We start from the raw sequence: 20,542 nt of genomic DNA, 5'->3' as shown, positions 1-20,542 counted from the left end.
ACACAAGTTGCAAGAGATCAAGTGAAAAACCAGAACAACCAAGGCTAGCAAAAAGGACAGGAACCTCTCAGCAGAGCTGGTGGGGACTGGTACATAGGAAAGGATGTAAAGCTTAGTGCCAATGCCTGCATAAAAGCCCATATACACCACACCATCTTGCAGCTAGTCACAAAAAATTCATCCCTGTAAAAGACAAGTAGGAAAAAAGGAGATGCCAGAACATATGGTATTTTTAGGTACATGCTGTGATCTTCAGCATTCCTAATGTCATCTTCATTCTGGGCACCAAGCTTCATCTGAAAGCACAACCATAACACTCACACATTCATGCAACTATCGTGCTGCTCCAGGAGAGGCTCTCTAGTGTCTTGAATACGTCCTATTTGTACACCAAAAAGCCTTAGTCAAAGTTCATGTAAAAACTGGAAAATGCTCACAGAATTTTAATCAGCTTTAACCTGACAGAGGGGAGATTGAGATGAGCTCTTAGGCAGAAGTCCTTCCCTGTGAGGGTGGTGAGGCCCTGGCACAGGGTGCCCAGAGAAGCTGTAGCTGCCCCATCCCTGGCAGTGTTTAAGGACAGGTTAGATGGGGCTTGGAGCAACCTGGTCTGGTGGAAAGTGTCCCTGCCCATGGCAGGGGGTTGGAACTGGATGAGCTTTTAGGTCCCTTTCAACACAAACCAGTCTGGGATTCTGTGGTTTTTAAAATGTCAACTCTGACAATCAAGGCAACACTCAAGATACTCCCCTAGTAAACAAAGAGGAACAATTCTTGCTTTAAAGAAGCAATGTGCCAAATCAGAGCTATCAAAACAATTTCTTTCCCATTATTTCCTGATTTTCTGCTCATTCAATGTACAGACAACTAACTAGTATTTAGAAGGAACATGGGAGGGAGGAGGTGGTTCTATTTACTCAGGTAAGTACTTGGGTACAGTAAAGAGTTTGTTTTAAAATATTCATATTATATAAATGTTAGTTGAAGTTGACAGTAAATACTGAATAGACATATGAAAAGGGCAGCATGTCATCTTCACTTCTCCCATGCTGTCTAACATTCAGGCAGCTGTTTGCTCTGATTACATCCATTTTCTTACAGAAAATTAATTTTAAAAAATCATACCAAAATGATGATCGAAAATGACAGATGAAGAAAGGAGGGAGTTTAAAGATCCTACTGCCCACAAGAGATTATGATCAAATTATGAGGACTAGTACACAATTTTTACCAGTAATTAGTACCTACTTTTTAGGTCTCTTTTTCAGGACATTAGAATGAAAGACACATGGAGGAGTGAGGTCTAAAGCTATTGTAATTTTTCAGCGCAAGGTAAGGAAGCACCAGGAATGTGCTGTTGCTAAAAAAACTCTTTCCACCATTTTTTTTTCTAAGTGATGTACGACAAAGTGTGTCGTAAGTGTTCATGCAGATATAGCAAAGACCAAAACCACTCCTGAGACAGGGACAGAAAACATAGGACTAAAAGTGGTGTGAATGTCTCAAGTACATGTGTCCCATTGTGTATACAGGCAAAATGCTACGATCCCCTCCTGTCTTTTATAATATGGTTTCTAAATCTGGCATTACTTATCAAGAGAGCTGGTACTGCTTACATCCTTTCTGAGCTAAAAAAATTCTCCCTTGCCTGAAAGACCTTATCATAAATGTCTCCACCGCACCTACACGTCTAAAGATGCAGAGTCTGAAACGGATGATGGGTCTATTGGATTCAAAATGCTGCATGCGTGTCATGGTTTAAGCCCAGCCAGTAACTCAGAACCACGCAGACGCTCACTCACTCCCCCCCACTTCTTCTTCTCCCCACTCCAAGAGGGGTGGGGAGGAGAATCAAAAGAATGTAACTCCCACGGGTTGAGATAAGAATAGGCCAGTAACTCAGATATAACACAAACCCACTACTGCTACCACCAGTAATAATAATGATAAGGGAAATAACAAGGGAAAAGAATACAATACCACCCATTGATACCCAGCCCGACTGAGCAGTGAACTATCCCTTCCGGGTAACTCTCAGTTACATCCTGGGCATGACATGCTGTGGTATGGGATACCCCTTTGGTTAGTTCGGGTCAAGTGTTCTGTCTCTGCTTCCTCCCGGCTTCCCTTCCTCCCTGGCAGAGCATGAGACTCAGAAAGTCCTTGGTCAGAGTAAACATTACTGAGCAACAACTAAAACCATCGGTGTTATCAGTGTTGTTCCCAGGCTGAAAGTCAAAAACACAGCATTGCACCAGCTACTAAGGAGAAAAAATGACTGCTACTGCTGAACCCAGGACACTGTGTGATGTGAACAGAGATCTGAAGAGGGAAGAGATAGTGCCATCTAATTTCCTCCTAATCTATTATTGACAGAAGTCTGCCTGCTACTAGAGGGTTACTGGTGTTGGAGTACACATTCCTCATGTTTCTTACAATCCTCCAGGATTTATGTTAGTAGATTGTATCAAGCCTGTATAAATGCAACTGTATTCACAATTACATTAGTTTACCTTCATGACTAAAATACTTTCTTTGTCTTTTGGGCTGTCTGCATTTGTCTATAACCGATGCTTCTATTTTCAGCACTTCTGAACTAATACCTCACTATGAATGCTTCCTTGTTCAGTAGCCAGGCTGAGTTCAAGCATTTTTGTAGAGAATGTATTTTTTAAATTTCCTTTTTTTTTTTTTTTCTTTTTCCCCCTCGATAATCAACCAAATCAAAATGCTTGAAATATTTATGGAACACTAATGAGCGAAGAGCTTCAAATGGCTGCAGTGAATAGAGAAGAATTTTGAAAGCCAAGGAGCTACTTAAGCATTGTTTTAGCTCTTCTTTCCTCCCTCATAATCAGCAATGTCTTTCTGCAGAAATCTTTCGCTGCTAAGCTGCCATGTACAGTTTTTGGTTAGAGAATTGCTACTAAGGTATTCTTTTCCACCAGCCTTACACTGACAGAGGATGTAGAAGCACACACGTCAGGAAGCAAAAATTATTTTTCTTGGGAGGCTTTTGCCACCAGCAGTTTGATGATTTTGAAGTCTCAGACTTAACTTCTCATTTGGCATAGATGGTCATAGTCTTTAGGCTGGAAGTGAGAAAACACATGTTCTTTTGCAAGCGCGCTCAGGCCACAGGCATGCTAGGCTCATCTCTCCCAGTTTATGTAAAGATCTGCCCCTCTAATTACCTGGAATAGAGAATGCAGAAGGAAAGGGAAAGGAATGGAAGGCACAGGAAGGAAAGGGAAGGGTAAGAGTCCTTCTGCCTGAAGACTAGTATTAGTACAAGAGGTACATAAACACATTTTGACAAATCCATTTTTGTGTCGCCTAAGTGACTCGCTTTTCAAAGATTCAACTCAGCAGTATTCACTGGTGTGTAAGTGCAAAGTCTTCAGAGACATTTCTGGCAGAAGTTTGGCTTTGTTTTTTTATTTATGTATTTTTAGATGTTTTATTGTGTTATTTTCTTTTAATTTCAGGAAGCTAAAAGGGAATAACTGAAAATACTCACCTTTTTTCAAACATGCCCCACACTCACAGGTCCTGGCATCCAGAAACATGCATTCCCAGTGAACCTCCAAAACACTGACTGTTTCAGCATCAGGATTCTTCACGTTTACCTCAGGCTGCCATCACAATTAGGAACATGAGGAGACAGACAAAAACATTCAACAGATGTGTTGTTCTGTTCCACTTTTGAGTCTTACATCTCCACTGCATTTATTTTAGACTCTTTTTTTTTGACCCAGATCCAACCTTGGTGTGGTTGTGCTGAAATACGTGGCTTTACATTGTGGAGTTTTTTGGTCTGCTATGCTAGCATCCCTATTTATTCATAATCAGCCTGCCTTGAGGTGTTTTCAAGGTTTCCTTTATTTTCAGCTGAGTGAAGAATTGCTCCTATAAATAACACTCTGATATGGGGAGAGAGGGGAGAGATATTAAAGAATACAACCCAGAGCTACATAAGTACAGACAACAAAACTCCTTGATAGCTTTTATTCTATTATCACAGAGCACTATTTCAGCTAGCACTACTGAGGCAATGCAAGACTTTACTACTGGGCATAAACAACACATAATGAGCATCTCTGGGATCCTGGGTAACTCTCATTAGTGGGGGAAGCTCTTTGTAAGTCACATGTTGGGTTTACCACCTTATTTTATTAACTCTGACTCACTAGACAGCAGCAGTGCTCTGCACTACACCAACAGCTAACTTCTCCAGGGCCCACTGTGTGATGGGTTTCCTGATGCTGACTTTTGGGGTATTTTTCTGATGAGAGGATCATGCAGGTGATGTGCTTGGGTGTTGCTGGAACACCAGCTGGAGACAACAAATAAAAACAAAGGTCTGCCTGGATTTCTGTGCATGCAGCGCTCTGTACATAGCTGACTGAGCCAGCCGTGCCTCCTCCCCAGGCAGCACGGGGAAGTATAAAACTTGTCACTGACCTCCATCTCCTCTCCTAGCACAGGGACTGGGATGAGGAAAAAATTGTCTCTTGACCCGTGTCCCCTTTGACAGCATGGAACTAGGACATGTCACTGCCTGGCCCCTGCCACTCAGACATCTCCCTTGGGGCCACTTTCATGACTTAGAGATCTACAAATCATGGTATCATACAATCCCAGACTGGTTTGGGTTGGAAGTCACCTGAAAGCCCATCCAGTTCCAATGGCCCGCACGTGCAGGGACACCTTCCACTATACCAGGTTTCTCCAAGCCCCGTCCAACCTGGCCTTGGACACTGCCAGGGACAGGGCAGCCACAGCCTCTCTGGGCAAACTGTGCCAGGGCCTCACCATTCTCACAGGGAAAGAACTTCCGCCTAAGAGCTCATCTCAATCTCCCCTCTGTCAGGTTAAAGCCATTTGCCCTTGTCATGTCCCTAGAGGCCCTTGCCCAAAGCCCCACTCCAGCTTTCTTGCCCCTTTAGGCACTGAAGCTGCTCTAAGGTCTCCCGGAGCCTTCTCTCCTCCAGGCTGAACAAGCCCAGCTCTCTCGACCAGCCTTCACAGGGGATCACTGTTCTTGTGAGGAGCGCAGAAACACGGGCTCAGTGTATCAACAGGTAGATACAGTCCTGACCCTCACAAACACCGCTTTTAATATGATTAATACAAGTAAAATAGAATAATATTCTTGGGGTGTCAGGCTTTAATTTATTTTTTTTTTACAAACAGAATCAGCCAAAGGCTTGTAGTAATACTGGCAAGTCCCTGGAATACATTTCTTGATGCCAAAGGAACTGAGATGGAGAATAGAGGCCTGTGGCACTTTCACTGAGTGTCTGAAGAATGCTCCTGTCAGGTTGTTAACTTGCTCCCAAACCTCCAAACACACCAGTTACTTTGCTCATTACACTCTTCCCTGTGAGGCAGTGGATGGATTTGAAAGTTCTCTTTCTAACCTTCAAGACATCCAGTGGTCCAGTTTCTGTCAACTGGCACAAGCTCTTCTCTCTTCTGGCACTGCAGATTAGAGTGCTGTTGTGGTTTAATCCCAGCCAGCAACTGAGCCCCATGCAGCTGCTCATTCACTCCCTTCCCATGGGATGGGGCACAGAACTGAAGAGTAAAAGTGAGCAAACTCACTCTATGAATCCATTCATCACCTCCCATGGTCACGTAGTTCAGTCATCCCCAGCACAGCAGGGCTCCATCACATGCAACAGTGACTTGCAAAGACAAATACCACCACTCTGAACATCCCTTTCCTTCTTCTTCCCCCAGCTCTTATATCTGAGCATGATGTCCTATGGTCTGGGATATCCCTGCGGTCCGTTGGGGTCAGCTGTCCTGGTTGTGTCCCCAGCTCCTAGTACACCCCAGCCTGCTTGCTGGTGGGATAGGGCAAGGAGCAGAAAAGGCCTTGGCTCTTGTGTCAGCACTGATCAGCAGTAATGAAAACGCCCCTGTGTGATCAGCACTATATCCAGCACAAACCCAAACCAGAGCCCCACACCAGCTACTGTGGAGAAAATTAACCAGCCAAAACCAGCACAAGGGTGCTGCCCATCATCTGCTGCTAGCTCTAAAAGAACTTCACCTTTCTTTGCATTCCACATTGGAACACTTTGCCAATTTGTAGTCCACTCAGTCATAGTAATATTTTTTACACACAAATGCTGCTCTGATGATGTTTTGATGTTCAGGACAAAGAAGAAATCATCAAAACCATTTGGTGCTTTTTAAAAGGCACCAAATGATGAAACTTTGATGTTCAGGACAAAGAAGAAATCATCAAAACCATTTGGTGCTTTTTAAAAGGATATACTACTGTTACACACATTTATTCCTAAGTTCTCACATGCAGTGGTCAGGTGAAGTCACAATACACCACAGGCCTGTCAAGCTCCACCACGCTGTTCACCAGCATGGCAGATGCTGCTCACCAGCTTGACGTTTTAGGAGAAAAAGGACATGTGTGCTTGCTATCAAAAAGTACATTTCAAGTCAGCTCACTTTAACAGAACAGTAACCACCTCAGAACGACAGTCAATAAAATGAGGAGCACTTTAAGGGGCAACTTTGGAGCCCCCAGTTTGAATAGTTTGTTGTGTTCCTGTTTGGAAGAGCCTGTGCTCCAGTTAACATGAGTACTCTATGCACAGAGACACATACGTGTGTGTGTAAATGTGTGTGTGCATGGCATAGCAGTGGGAAACAATATAAACACAGATGTACTCTTGTACAGTTAAAATAATTTGTTCATAATTTTGTAATACGATAGGTTGGGAGTGGGGATTAGTATCTAGAAAACTCAGGCCAAACCAAGGTACACACAAAGATGAACCCACAGCCTTTGTAGTCCTAAATTCCTGTCTCATGGCATGGCACTCCAGGTGAAATGAACACAAATGCAATGGTCTCCTTTTTGCCTTGGTTTCTTGTGGAAGTCATCAGTGGTACTGCAGTGTAAACTCTTGTGCATGTGGCAATCTGTCTGCTGGTGATTTCTCATTCTGTTTGGAGCCCTGAATCAAACATATTTGTAAAGTTAGTCTCAATTACAACTACACCCTCTGTAGGTCAGAACGACTGTATGTGGTCCAAACAGACATGCTCTTAAAATAGGAACTTGCATTTCTCATCTATCAATCATGAAATACCAGTGCACAACCAGACTTAAATAGTTCCACTATTCACAGAACTGGCTTAAATGAGTGCAGCACCCATCCACCTAAGTCAAAAGAACCTCTGAGTAAACCCCTCCCACCTTATATGCTAAGTGCATATATTCCTATTTTAAAATGCTAGGAAATACCTTTAGTGTACTCAAAAGATTTAGTTATTCATCTAAATGGAAATGTTACATTCTGAAATGTTTTTTTTTTCCGAAAAAGAAACTAATGAACTCTCACTGGATTACATTTTGATGGTTTTGGTAGCATTTTTCTTCAATATCCTTTCACATGTCGAATTAGGCTTTAAGTGAAGGTTTTCTTAACAGCTTTTACCTTACAAAAAAGAGAAGTATTCCCAAAATGGGATTTGGACCCTTGACAGGACCAGGAAAAATATGGTAAAATTTTTAGGGGGCCAGAACTGCACCTCAGTTCCAGTGCGTGAATAAGGGCAGATGATTCATTATTTGATTCAGACCCTCTGAATGACTGTCAGAGGCAGTTAAATCTCTTTGGTAATCAGCCAGAGAGACTCTGGAAGCATTCAGGCCATCCAAATGGGACTTGCAGGATTTATGGATATACTGTAAGTGATAAACCTAGTGTTACATTTCCGATCAGCTTTTAGAAGTCTCTGAAGCTGGGTCTGCTTCACTATGTGGAAAAAATACTCAGAACCTGTGAAGATGCTCTTTAAATTTTCTCATACATCCAGTGAGAGGCAGAACTTCCACAAGGGTAGGAAAACATCAAGAAAACTCATTTCTTCGTGCCGCTCGTTTGTCCTTCACAAAGTAACAATGGTGAAGATGGAGGAAGTTCTTTAAATGCATGCCTGTACCTGATTCAGTCACTAGCATGTTTTATATTTTGGCTTCTGCTAGACAACTGAAAACCCATCACGCAGTGGGAAGCGGAGCTCTTCTTCTTTTATAGAATCCCAGACTAGTTTGTGTTGGAAGAGACCTTAAGCTCTTCCAGTTCCAATCCCCTGCCACAGGCAGGGACACCTTCCACTAGCCCAGGCTGCTCCAAGCCTGTCCAGCCTGGCCTTGAACACTGCCAGGGATGAGGCAGCTACAGCTTCTCTGGGCAACCTGTGCCAGGGCCTCAGCACCCTCACGGGGAAGAACTGCCTAAAAGCTCATCTCAGTCTCCCCTCTGTCACACTGAAGGCATTCCCCCTTGCCCTGTCCCTACAGACCCTTGTCCAAAGCCCCTCTCCAGCTTTTGTGTAGCCCTTTTAGGCACTGAAGCTGCCCTAAGGTCTCCCCTTGAGCCTTCTCTTCCCCATGCTGAACAAGACTGTAAGCGGACCAGAGACTAAACGGCGAACATTCTTTTGCCTTGAGGCGCCGCAGGGGCAGACACTCCGCACAATTCCCTCAGGTATTAATGGCTCTGCTCCCTTCCCCACCTCGGCGGCACACTGGCAGGCCCGTGAGTCGCCGGCTGGCCCCCTTCTCCCCAGGCTTGCCGGGAGGGCCGCGAGACACCTTCGGGGCTCATCGCTAACAGCCACGCCACCAAGCACAACTCAATCACAGCACCGTACTGCGCGAGAACCTGCGCACTGTAATCCACTTCCGGTCTTAGTCCACTCCCGCCCCTGCGCATGCGCCTCGGCCAGCCCAGACAGCGGGAATACGAGCAGGGCGCATGTGCATGGGTTCCACCGTTCTCCCTGCCGTTTTGCCGCTGAGTTGCCCTGTCTTGTCGCCCGCTCCCGCTTCTGTTCCCGTTCCGCTCCCGTTCATCTCCTAGTGCACGCTAACTCCGACACCCCGCGGCTTCCGGCAAGGCGTTTAGCGCTCGGATCGACCGCTTCGCGTCACGTGACCGGGGTCGTGCCTGCGCCCTGGCTGAGCCGGGCTGCACACATAGTGCCTGATGGGGCTGGTGCATATACACTACAACGGACCGTCCGCTCCGGCGGCGAAATTTCTCTCCGATTATTCTCTCTGCATCGGGGGCAGAAGGGTAGGTGCGGTGGCGTCTGCCCCGCCCCCAGAACTGCTCGCCCTTTTACGAGCAGGCAGTTGGTTAAACAGCTGAAGGGGGGCCTACGTGCTGTGGGGTCCTGGCGTGACCTCTGCGACGGGCGGGAGCCGGCGGCGAGTGTATGTGCTGCGAACGGGGCCGAGCCGAGCGGCGGCGGCGGCGGCGGCGGCGGCGGCGGCGGCGGCGGCTCGGGCACCATGGTGAGCCCGCGGGGCCGGGAACGGGGTGAGCCCGCCGCGGATGCGCCCCTCAGCTTGGGCTCTACGATGTGGCTCTGGGGATAGGGGGGTGGACGGGTGGTACCAGGGAGCTTCGTTATTAGCGCGCATCTGCTCTGGTGTTCACTACACCTGGTTCATCCCCGGGTTAGTGGCATGTGCGGTGGTAGCACATGGGTTACTTGGTTTGAGAAGAACCCTGCCTCGGGTTACTTGACAGGTGTTTTAGCACTGACACTGCTTAGTGTGTTACGTGTAACACAGTTTAAATGGACCCGTAGTAGCAGAAGAGTGAAATTTGGCCGAGGTTATTCCTGCTAACTATACAGAATCATAGCATCATTGGATGGTTTGGGTTGGAAGGTACCTCAAAGCTCATCTATTTCCAGCGGCCTGCCTCGTGCAGGGACACCTGCCACTAGACCAGGCTGCTCCAAGCCCCGTCCAGCCTGGCCTTGGACACTGCCAGGGATGGGGCAGCCACAGGTTCTCTGGGCAGCCTGTGCCAGGGCCTCACCCCCCTCACAGGGAAGAACTTCTGCCTAAGAGCTCATCACAATCTCCCCTCTTTCAGGTTAAAGCCATTTGCCCTTGTCATGTCCCTAGAGGCCCTTGTCCAAAGCCCCTCTCCAGGTTTCTTGTAGCCCCTTTAGGCACTGGGAGCTGCTTCAAGGTCTGCCTGGACCCTTCTCTTCTCTAGGCTGAACAAACAGACTTCCTTCGCTATAAAGATATGTTGAATTTTGTATTTACATCTTTGTTGCTGTTTAAAACACTACAGTTGCTTGGCTCTGTTAACATACTTTACAAAGTATATGGAGATCCATAGGAATACTTGAGTGCAGATATAAAAACTTATTTTGTATGTGGCGTTAATACATATATTTATTTTCCATGTGGATGTGAATGTCAGTGCGCCATTTAAACTATGGCAACATAACGTTTGTTCGAATTATGGAAGTCTTGCTTAGGGAGTAAACTTCAGAGTTACACTTTGGGTAAAGTCTGACTTTAAGCTCTTCTGATTCTAGTAAGGTTATTTTAATAGTGTATGTTTCGACATCTGAAAAGAACTGCAGAGTTAGTTTTCTCATTATGGCTTTTCCTCTGTTCTTTTATTTTCTTTATCTTTTTCTGTAGGGGTTATTTAATCAAAAAGTCCTGAGAGACTCCTGTCATTTGTAGGAGTGAGTGGGTACTGTCGCCTAGCTCTGTATTTGAAGCTACTCTGGGACATTTGGAAACACAGCTCTTTCTCTTAGTGTAGGTCCTCATTTAAATAGACTGAGTGCTTCCTTCTGTTGCCTGATTGAATTGTAAAATCGGGTCTATTTTTTTTTCACTAGCTGCTGGCAGCATGGACAAATAATCTTTTTTGTGTGATTCCATGATGTAAGCAAAGTGAAAAGATGATAGTCTGCTACTTCTGTGTTGCTTGGAAGCTGTATTCTCCACTTCCAAAGCAAAAGGAAAATGAAACGTTCAACAGGTTCTTTTGCACTGAGAGGCCTGTAAATCAGGTCACCCAAATAATTCAGTGGTAGCAGTCTGCCAAGTTGGGACTGACAGGACTCAGAGTCTGTGTAGCTCTGAACTAATTTTACTTGTAATTTAATAATATGCTGAATGTATATTGGTGTTCTGCACAACAAACATTCTGTATTGGCTTCTTCAGTAATGGTAATTCTGCAATCTTATAAATGCTCTTGATCCAGTCATAGAGTTTCTAAAGCAATAACTTGATTTTCCTAATGAACACTAGTTCCGTAGTCTTTGTGCTAAGAGCCTTGGTGAAAAAGGAAGCAAGACTGTCAGCTAAACTGCAGTTGGCTGGCTGGAATGTAGTTTTGGTTTTAAACAGCACACCTTGTTTCAGAGGGTGTCATGCTGCTGGTGACTGCTTCAATCTAGCAGTTTATGGCTCTCCTTTGAGCATGTGGAGAGGCCCTGTCAAGAGAGAATGAAGGAAAGCCCTGCAGAGGTGAGCAGTTTGGTGGTAGTCCCAGATTCCTTGGATGCTCTTTGAGCTACTTTATATGTCTTCTGTTCATCTCTGCTGTGTTGTAAACAGTGGTAGGTGCAGGGAAAAAAATCAGGCAAGACTTGGTCATAAAAAATCTGAATTTTGAAGGTGTCTCCTGGCATTGATTTCTTTCCCAACATAATCTTTAAGAATGTTTGATTTTTACAGATTGTAAGATTTGAACTGGCTCTGATTGCTAACTACACAAGGTATAATTCTGACTATAGGTATTTTGTGAAAGTAGTCTTCATTTTGAGACTTTGCACAGTAAGCTCACTGTTCCTTGGCCATCCCATGTAATGTTTTGTACTGTTTAGGAAATTACTTTGAATTGCATTTATGTTTCAGGATAGCACTGTTTTGCTTTTGCAAACTGCAGCTTAATGGACATATACATATGAAAAAAAATTTGTGTATGGAATAGTCTTGTTTAATAGCATGAGCAATAATATGTCATTTATTAAATGCATTTCAAACAGCTTGTATCAGTGTAGCTTCTAGGTTTCATAAATGCCATTGCGCTTTTGGAACTGCAGAAGATGAAAGTATTTATTATACTCCCCTGGAGACCTTGCAGGTCGGTACTTATTTAAAAGCTTTTCCATTTCTTACTTGAAAATTCACAACTTTGTTAGTATATTTATGTGCTGCCACTGGAAGAGATTGATAGGCAATGAATACTTCTGTTTTTATAAGACTTGCCACTTCAGAAAGTAAGTAGCTGGCATTGTGCTTCTGAAGGTGAAGTTGTAAATTGGATTCTGCCAGCTGCTTTTTCAGGCGTGCAGTTATATTGCTGCTGCAGTCCTGGTGCATACAGCAGTTGTCTTCAGCTAAAGGCCCTGCAGTGGAGGAGGTGGTTAAGGTTAGAGAATGAGTACTTTCAAAGTCCTGTGTTAAACTAGGTGCTTGAGTTATTTCTAATATCTAGGTACGAGATAAGGGAAAAAGAGGGAAAAACCTGTCTTGCTACTACAGATGTGGGAGACTAACCTTGGGCAAGGTCAACATGAGGAGACTGGAGTGGTATCTTGGCATAAAGGTGTTAACCTTGGCTATCTTTGCTTTGCATGTTCTGTAAATCAATTAATGATAAAATGAAAAATGTCCTTTAGGGAGAAGTAGTTTTAAAATCTGTTTACTTTCTTTGATTACTATTCTGATAGCTGCTGGTGTATTATAACTACACTTGACTTGTAGATAAGAGTATTGCAACTTTATCGCAACTGCTTACTCTTACTTTTTGTTCGAATTATCAGCAACTGTAACTCCAGTTATGTGGTGTAAGAGGTATAGACGGTGAAAACCAGAGTCTAGGTATAAGCTTGAACTGTATACTGTTGCCTGTTGGGCCTGTCATCTTTTCTCCATGATTTTAAGAAATCTGTCAATCTTGCCTTTAATGTAGCTGCTACACCTCTCTTCTAGACCACTTAGGCATTCTCTGCTACATTGTATTAAAAGTTTTCTTGCAAACCGTGTGCTTTGTTGCACAAGCAAAAGTTAGAGTCTGTACTGAAAGACCTGAAACTGAGCACAGTGCTCAAGGCTTTTAAGACACCCCAACCAAAGACCTTCCTCTGTCACAGAGACACAGCCATACTGCAGTTTATTGGGCATCCCTTAGTGGTTGTAGTATTTCAGTCTCATCTTTGACAGTGAGGTTGCTTGCCAGCCTCTGTTTTGCGGTGAAACTGTCTCATGTAGTTGTGTTTTGTTTGGGCCATGTACTTCTTGGCGTTATACAGATTGACAGAAAGGTCTCTGAGTAGTGAGATACTGACTTCTCTCCCCAGTGCCTTGAATTTGGGTTTCAAATTCCAAGTTGCGAAGATGGAGACATGGATGTATGTGGAATCAGAGTGCCAAAGATCTTGTAAAACAGATCCAAATAATGTTGCTTCCTCAAACTGTTCTGCAATTGCAGACACTATTTAATCTCTGCAGCAGTTCCTCATCTTTAAGAGGTGAACAATGCTTCTGTCACTTTTGAGTCAACTCTGTCAATGACTGTGTGGCCAATTACTTCAGCATAGATCTCACAGGGTGATGGCTGCCGAGTTTTGCTCACCGGAGGCCCTCAAAACCCCCATGTGATTGTGGACTTTTCATGTATCCATCTTCTTCCTCAAGCACATCTCATGCTCTGTTTAGCAGGGCTAGATTTTTTAAGTTGTGGATTTCTGGCTAAATTCTAAACTCTGAATCCTCTAAATTAGAGTAATTCAAGTAGAGTCTGTAAGATGGTAGTGGGAACCAATACCTAAAGCTTTAAACTGATATTAGTGGCAGGGGAAGACTTAAAAGTATATAGGAGACTTGATCAAGACGGAGCCTGAGTTGGAATGAACCCTGTGGCTTTATGTGTGTGGAAGAAAAAAGATGTGTCCTGGTGTTGTAATAGAGATCATTTGGGTGTGGTAGATTTTTCCAGAGTTTATTAGTAAACATATAAGCAGTGTGTGACCACGCAATAGAGAAAGAATAGAGTTGGCAAGATGTGCTTTGCACAAAGCGTGTTATTTTGAGTGGGCATACCACTTACTGTATTCCCCTGCTATGTGTTCTTGGCTGATTGCAAGAAGAGTAATGCAGTAGAATTTTTTAATTTCAAGTGACTTATTTGCGCTGTTAACATATTGCTCATGGTTGACTGCTAACCTTCAGGAATCAAGAGAAAAATGCCATCATCAAGTGAGTACATCCGTTTTTTAATTGCTTAGAGTGTAGAGAAATACCGGAAGGATATTTCCACCACAAAGTCAGTTTTAAAATTAAGATTAACAATAATGTTTTTTGAATTATTATTTTTTTTTAATGGCTTCAAAATTGCTAGGTCGTTTCCAGTGGTAAACTGAAATATTTTTGCAAGTATTTCTATTTTTAAGGAAAGCATCAGTAACCTTTATAGGGGTGAATATAGTGAATTCACACTAAAAGACGGTAGGGAGCATGCAGATCATGAGACGGTCGAATTTGACATCCTCAGGACAGTGAGAAGAGCATGCAGCAAGCTCACTGCCCTGGACTTCAGGAGAACAGACTTTGGCCTCTTCAGGAACCTGCTTAGTAAGGTTCCATGGGATATAGCCCTAGAGGGCAGTTGGGCCCAAGACTGTTGGTTGATATTCAAGGATCACCTACGACAAGCTCAGGAGTGTTGCATCCTAACTAGAAGGAAGTGCAGCAGGAGGGCCAGGAGACCTCCTTGGATGGATAAGGAGCTGCTGAGGAAACTTCGAGGGGAAAAAAGAGGCTTATAAAAGGTGGCAGCAAGGACAGGCGGCCTGGGAAGAATACAGGGATGTCTGGGAAGCTAGGGACCAGGTTAGGAAAGCTAAGGCCCAGTTAGAATTAAACTTGGCTAGGGATGTTAAAGATAACGGGAAGGGGTTCTATAGGTACATTGCAAATAAAAGACAGACTAGGGACAATGTAGGCCCCCTCTAGATGCTATCAGGAGAACTGTCTGCTCTGGATTTGGAAAGGCTGAGGTTCTTCATGACTTCTTTGCCTCGGTCTTCCCTGGCAAATGCTCTGACCGCACCACCCAAGTCTTGGAAGGCTGATGCAGGGACTGTGAGAATGAAGATCTTAAGCCCACTGTAGGAGAGGATCTGGTTCGAGACCATCTTAAGAACCTGAATGTGCACAATGGGACCTGATGAAATCCATCCGTGGGTCCTGAAGGAGCTGGCAAATGAAGTTGCTCAGCCACTGTCCATCATATTTGAAAAATCGTGGCAGTCAGGTGAAGTTCCTCATGACTGGAAAAAGGGAAATATAACCCCCATTTTCAGGAAGGCGAAAATGGATAACCTGGGGAATTACAGACCAGTCAGTCTCACCTCTGTGGCTGGCAAAATCTTGGAGCAGATCCTCCTGGAAGGCATGCTGAGGCACATGAAAAACAACAAGGTGCTTGGTGACAGCCAGCATGGCTTCACTAAGGGGAAACCCTCCCTGACCAATTTGGTGGCCTTCTATGATGTGGCTACGGAACTGATGGAGAGGGGTAGAGCAGTTGATGTCATCTACCTGGATTTGTGCAAAGCGTTCGACACTGTCCCCACATGACATCCTTATCTCTAAATTGGAGAGACATCAATTTGATGGATGGACCACTTGGTGGATAAAGAACTGGCTGGATGGCCGCACACAAAGAGCTGTGGTCAATGGCTCAATGTCCTGCTGGAGACCAGTAATGAGTGGTGTCCCTCAGGGATCGGTGTTGGGACTGGTCTTGTTCAACCTCTTTGCTGGTGACATGGACAGTGGGATTGAGTGTGCCCTCAGCAAGTTTGCTGATGACACCAAGCTGTGTGGTTCGGTTGATAGTCTGGAGGGAAGGAATGCCATCCAGAGGGACCTTGACATGCTTGTGAGGTGGGCTGATGCCAACCTTACGAAGTTTAGCCATGACAAGTGCAAGGTCCTACACCTGGGTGGGAGCAATCCCAGGCACAGCTACAGGCTGGGCAGAGAAGAGATTCAGAGCAGCCCTGTGGAGAAGGACTTGGCGGTGCTGGTTTATGAGAAAATGAACATGAGCCGGCAGTGTGTTGTGCTTGCAGCCCAGAAAGCCAACTGTATCCTGGACTGCATCTAAAGGAGCGTGATCAGCAGGTCAAAGAGGTGATCCTGCCCCTCTACTCTGCTCTGCTGAGACCTCACTTGGAGTATTGTGTAAAGTTCTGGTGTCCTCAGCAGAAAAAGGACATGGAACTGCTGGAACAAGTCCAGAGGAGGGCGAAGAGGATGATAAGGGGCACTGGAGCACCTTCTGTATGAAGATTGGCTGAGAAAGTTGGGGCTGTTCAGCCTGGGGAACAGGAGGCTGCGTGGAGACCTCATAGCAGCCTTCCAGTATCTGAAGGGGGGCTGTAAGGATTCTGGGGAGGGAATCTTCATTTAGGGACTGTAGTGATAGGACAAGGGGTAATGGGTTAAAACTGGAATAGGGGAGGTTTAGATTGGGTATAAGGAAGGAATTCTTTACTGTAAGGGTGATGAGGCACTGGAATGGGTTGTTCAGGGAAGCTGTGAATGCTCCATCCCTAGCAGTGTTCAAGCCCAGGTTGGATGAGGCCTTAGGTGGTATGGTTTAGTGTGAGGTGTCCCTGTCCATGGCGGGGGATTGGAGCTAGATGATCTTAAGGTCCTTTCCAATCCTAACTATTTTATGATTTTGTGATTCAGTGGCTTAAGATGAAATGATCCTAATGGATTCAGTTACAGGTTGAGGCTTCACTTGAGTAAGGGAGTGGCTTTCTGTAGGTGCATTTTTAGGTAGTCTTTTGAATTGTAAGTATTTTAGCTCACCAGTGGACCTGTTTCCCTGTATAAAACCTAACTGCCTTAATTTGCATCATTTTCCTTCCTGTTACCTTGAGTTGGAAGGGCATTTTCTTTCTCTTATGAATAGAAAATCCTAGGTGTAATTGGAGAGACACACTAGCACCTAGTTCGTTAGTCTTCCTAATAAAAATGTTTTAGAGAAATACTGATGTACTTTTATGCTGACATAGTGAATTCTGATGATCATGGCTTAGTCGGCAGGCCAGTGAGACAGTGGTTTTGGGTGGCTGTCCTTAGGCTTATCATGAGGTGGTCAGCATAAACAGTTGATTTTAAAATGCATGATTCATTTTGCAAACCATATAAACTTCCTGAGCAATTGAGTCATTTAAATATATTATGCAGGTAACTTGTTTTAATAACACTTCCTTTGATTTTAAGTTCACTTTCCCTTAGATAGGGGATTGGTTTCAGTAATTTCATGCACAGGACTCCAAGATGCAAAGAATCCTTAATGAAGGTAGAGTGTTTAAAATAATGCACAGAGCTTTCAATCCTGATCTTGATCCCTGGTCTTGGTGACATGGAGCATCAACAAAAGTGAAGTCTTACTTTTTAAGGTACCTCAAAGAATTGATGATATCAGTGTAGAAGAGCAGTAGAAATTTCAAAGAGGGAGGATGCAGAGAGGCTTCAATACCGACGAAACGTAATGATGTGTCAAAAAAAAAGAAAGCCACCTCCAAAGGTGTTTTTCACCTTTTCAAATGATACTAAATCTATATTATGTTAAAAAATAACAAGTATTTCTAACTGATACTTGACATTTTGTTATGAGATGTATGGTAACATATGTTCACAGATACTGAAAGGTAATTTATGTTGTTCTAATCTCCCTTAGTCATGTTATATTAAGGATGATGCTCGACTTCACCTGTAGGATTTCATCTGCCTATAATTTTATAAGAGCAGTATTGATAAAATTTCTGTTTTATTTAAATGGAAGAAAGCAGTGAAGGGAAAAAATATAAGAACTTTTCCTAAGTGCAGTATTTAAGACCAAAGATGATACTGCTGCTAAGGAGGAGGGCTGACAAAGAGTGGTGGATCCTGCAGGTTAATACCTGGTTGCATAGCAGGTGTTGACAGTAGGGAATTGCCTTGTATGACCTAAGACCCTCTCTGAGGTGCAAGGACTGCTAGGAAGGGACACCTTCCACTTGATCAAGTGGGGCAAAAGCTGCGTCGAACCTGGCCTTGAACACTGCCAGGGATGAGGCAGCCACAGCTTCTCTGGGTAACCTGTGCGAGGGCCTTGCCACCCTCACATGGAAGAACTTCTTCCTAATGTCTAATCTATAGCTATCATGAGGCCAAGTGTGAGGGAGAAGCTCTTACACTACTTCTGGGGAACTGGTGCATGTGGGTGCATCTCTGACCTGGCTGCATGTGTCATGGGAAAAAAATGGGCTGTGTGAAATTGCAGAGCTATGATTTAATTGAGATAAAAATTTATCATGCAAGTGGAGTGTTGCTGTGGATGAATGCAGGCCCTTTAGAGCAACTATCTGGGACAGTGAGGTTGGATTTGCTCTTAAGTGAGAGAGCAACGGGGTTGCATGGAAGTCTGCCATGGGATGAATAATGAACCATCTGAGAGCTTATGGGAAAGACTAGAGGACAGAGCAACGTGGGTGATGTTGTAGGTGTCTGCTGTAGACAGCCTTTATCATGAATAAGGAAAAGATAAGGCCTTTCTCAGACAGTGGGAGGAATACTTAGGTTTCCAGGTGCTAGTCCTGTAGGTTACTTTACCCCTGTATCTTCTGAAGAGAGAACACAGCAGGTCACAAGCAATCCAAATCTTTTGTGTGCTTTGATGTCAGTTTCCTAACACAGGTGATTGAGGAGCTTATGAGGAGAGGTGGTCCACTGGACCTTGGGTTGTTGACAAGGAAGAGCTGGTCAGTGATGTGAATGTTGCAGAGCTTTTGGTGCAGTGAATATTGGATTGTAGAGTTCAGGGTCCTGAGAGAAGAAAATGGGACAAGCAGCAGGTTCACAATCCTAAACTTCAGGAGAGGACACTTTGGTGTTATCAGGCATTGGCTTGAAAGACTCCTATGGGACATGATCATGGAGAGAAGAGGGGTCTGGGAAGGCTGACTTAGAGGATCACATCCTCCATGCTCATAAGCAATGCATCCTGATGTACATGAATGAGCACAGAGCTCGTGACAAAGCTCAGACATAGAAAGGAAGTATGCAAGAGGTAGAAGCAGGGTCGGGTCACCCAGGAGGAATGTGGAGAAACAGTTTGGTCGTGCAGGGATGGGGTTAGGAAAGCCAAAGCTCACGTGGAACTGGGCTTGACACAGAACATGAATGGCAACTTTTACAAGTATGTCAACAGCAAATGTATTTATGATGGAAAACATGGGCCTGTTGCTAACTGGAGTAGGAGATCTGATGCAAAGGAAATAGGAAAGACCAAGGTACTAATGCTGCTTTTGCCTTAGTCTTGACTGATAAAGTTTATTTTAAGAAATCCCAGGCTCCCAAGGCCAGTAGGAGAGTATGGAGGAATAAAGGCTTACCTTTCGTGGAAGACTCATGTTAATGAACATACAAACAAATTGTAGATGTAGAAGTCCATAGGTCCTAATGGGAGGCACCCACCAGTGCTAATGGGTGGCCAGTGTTGTTGCGGTATCACTTTCTTTGGCCACTCTTTACAGTGTCTTTGAAGGGTCTTGTCAATCCAGAGAGGTTGCTGAGGACCTCACAATTTGTATCTTAAGTTCTGACTTCAAGAAGTGAGAATATGGGAACTGCAAGCTGGTGAGTTGATCCCTGGGAAGATGATAAAGCAAATAACCCTAGCGACTAAACCAAAACAGACAAGATGGCTTTAGGAGTAGTCAGTTTGGATTTATGAAGGGACAGTCATGCTTAACCAACTTGATAGCACTTTATAATGAAATGACCAGCTTGGTGGACAAGGGGAAAAGTGGATATTTATCTTCACTTCTGCAAGGCTTTCAGCAATGCCGATCATAATATCCTAGGAAACAAACTGATGAAGTATGGACTAGGTAAGCAGTGAGATAGACAGTGAGATGAGCGCAGAGATAGACTGAAAGAATAGCGAGGTGCTTGGCACAAAGTGTTGTGATCAGCGGCTCGCCTGGTTTTGGCTGGAATAGAGTTCATTTTCTTCCTAGTAGCTGATACAGTGTGTACTTTAGTTTGAGACGGATGCTGATAACACACCCGTGTTTTAGTTGTTAAGTAATTCTCACCCTGATCAGGGACTGTTTAGTCTGTCATGCTCTGCTGGTGAGGATTATCTTCAAAATATTAGTAAGTAGCAATACCCTGAACTTGATATCTAAGAGTGAAAGTGAATACAAACTTTGTGTTTGGCATTTTATGTACTGGTAGAAAAAGTGCTTATATTCCTTTTCATGAGTGTACTGAAAAAAAACAGTTTTTAAAAGTGATTCTTGGTGTGTTTTCAATTGCGTGTTTTTCTAAATTTCCTTCTGTCTCTCTGTTTGATATTTTTCCTTTTTATTATTGCTTGTGATCTTTTCAGCTCAAGTGCCAGATCCTGACTGTGAGCTGGGATGCTAAAATGAAGCTGTGCTGATTGTGATTGATCTGTGCCCTCCCTTCCCTTCCATATCTGTGCCTGGAGTTCAGTATGGAGCAAATGCTCTGCATTAATCAAAGGCTGAGATTTCTTTACTTTACATAGATGTTACAAAAAATGTTATTCCTACCATGCAAGGTGTTATTCTTTTTTTTAAGATACTTCAGCACTTCTCTAAAAGAAAGACTGACTTGTTATTAACTTATTC

The 20,542-nt window shown here is 44.0% G+C and overlaps 1 protein-coding gene and 1 long non-coding RNA gene across 5 annotated transcripts in view; one reads left to right on the top strand and one right to left on the bottom strand.

Moving 5' to 3' along the window:
* Positions 1–3,770: 3,770 nt before the first annotated feature.
* On the bottom strand, positions 3,771–7,281 carry LOC133206582 (uncharacterized). 2 transcript variants are annotated; one of them, XR_009723813.1, is made up of 3 exons: positions 6,813–7,281; positions 5,424–5,580; positions 3,771–4,336 (listed from the first exon to the last, which is right to left on the bottom strand). It is a non-coding gene; the product is annotated as an uncharacterized LOC133206582 (long non-coding RNA). The 2 variants fall into 2 exon arrangements; XR_009723812.1 differs by lacking the exon at positions 6,813–7,281 and having other exon boundaries at positions 5,424–5,845.
* Positions 7,282–9,252: 1,971 nt separating this feature from the next.
* TMEM161B (transmembrane protein 161B) overlaps positions 9,253–20,542 on the top strand; it is a 41,567-nt gene continuing 30,277 nt past the window's right edge. For all 3 annotated transcript variants that reach the window (XM_061342679.1, XM_061342678.1, XM_061342677.1), the window contains exon 1: positions 9,253–9,340. In XM_061342679.1, coding sequence (XP_061198663.1) covers positions 9,338–9,340 — 3 coding nt within the window. In that variant the 5' untranslated portion in view covers positions 9,253–9,337. The remainder of the gene's footprint in view (positions 9,341–20,542) is intronic.

Source organism: Neopsephotus bourkii, unplaced genomic scaffold (genome assembly GCF_033783945.1).
Source record: "Neopsephotus bourkii isolate Nb327-2 ecotype Australia unplaced genomic scaffold, CSIRO-AGI_Nbou_v1 NB_1812, whole genome shotgun sequence".
In the NCBI taxonomy this organism is placed as follows: domain Eukaryota; kingdom Metazoa; phylum Chordata; class Aves; order Psittaciformes; family Psittacidae; genus Neopsephotus; species Neopsephotus bourkii.
The sequence above is the reverse complement of the archived record's forward strand: the minus strand, read 5'-3'. Positions and strand labels throughout refer to the sequence as shown.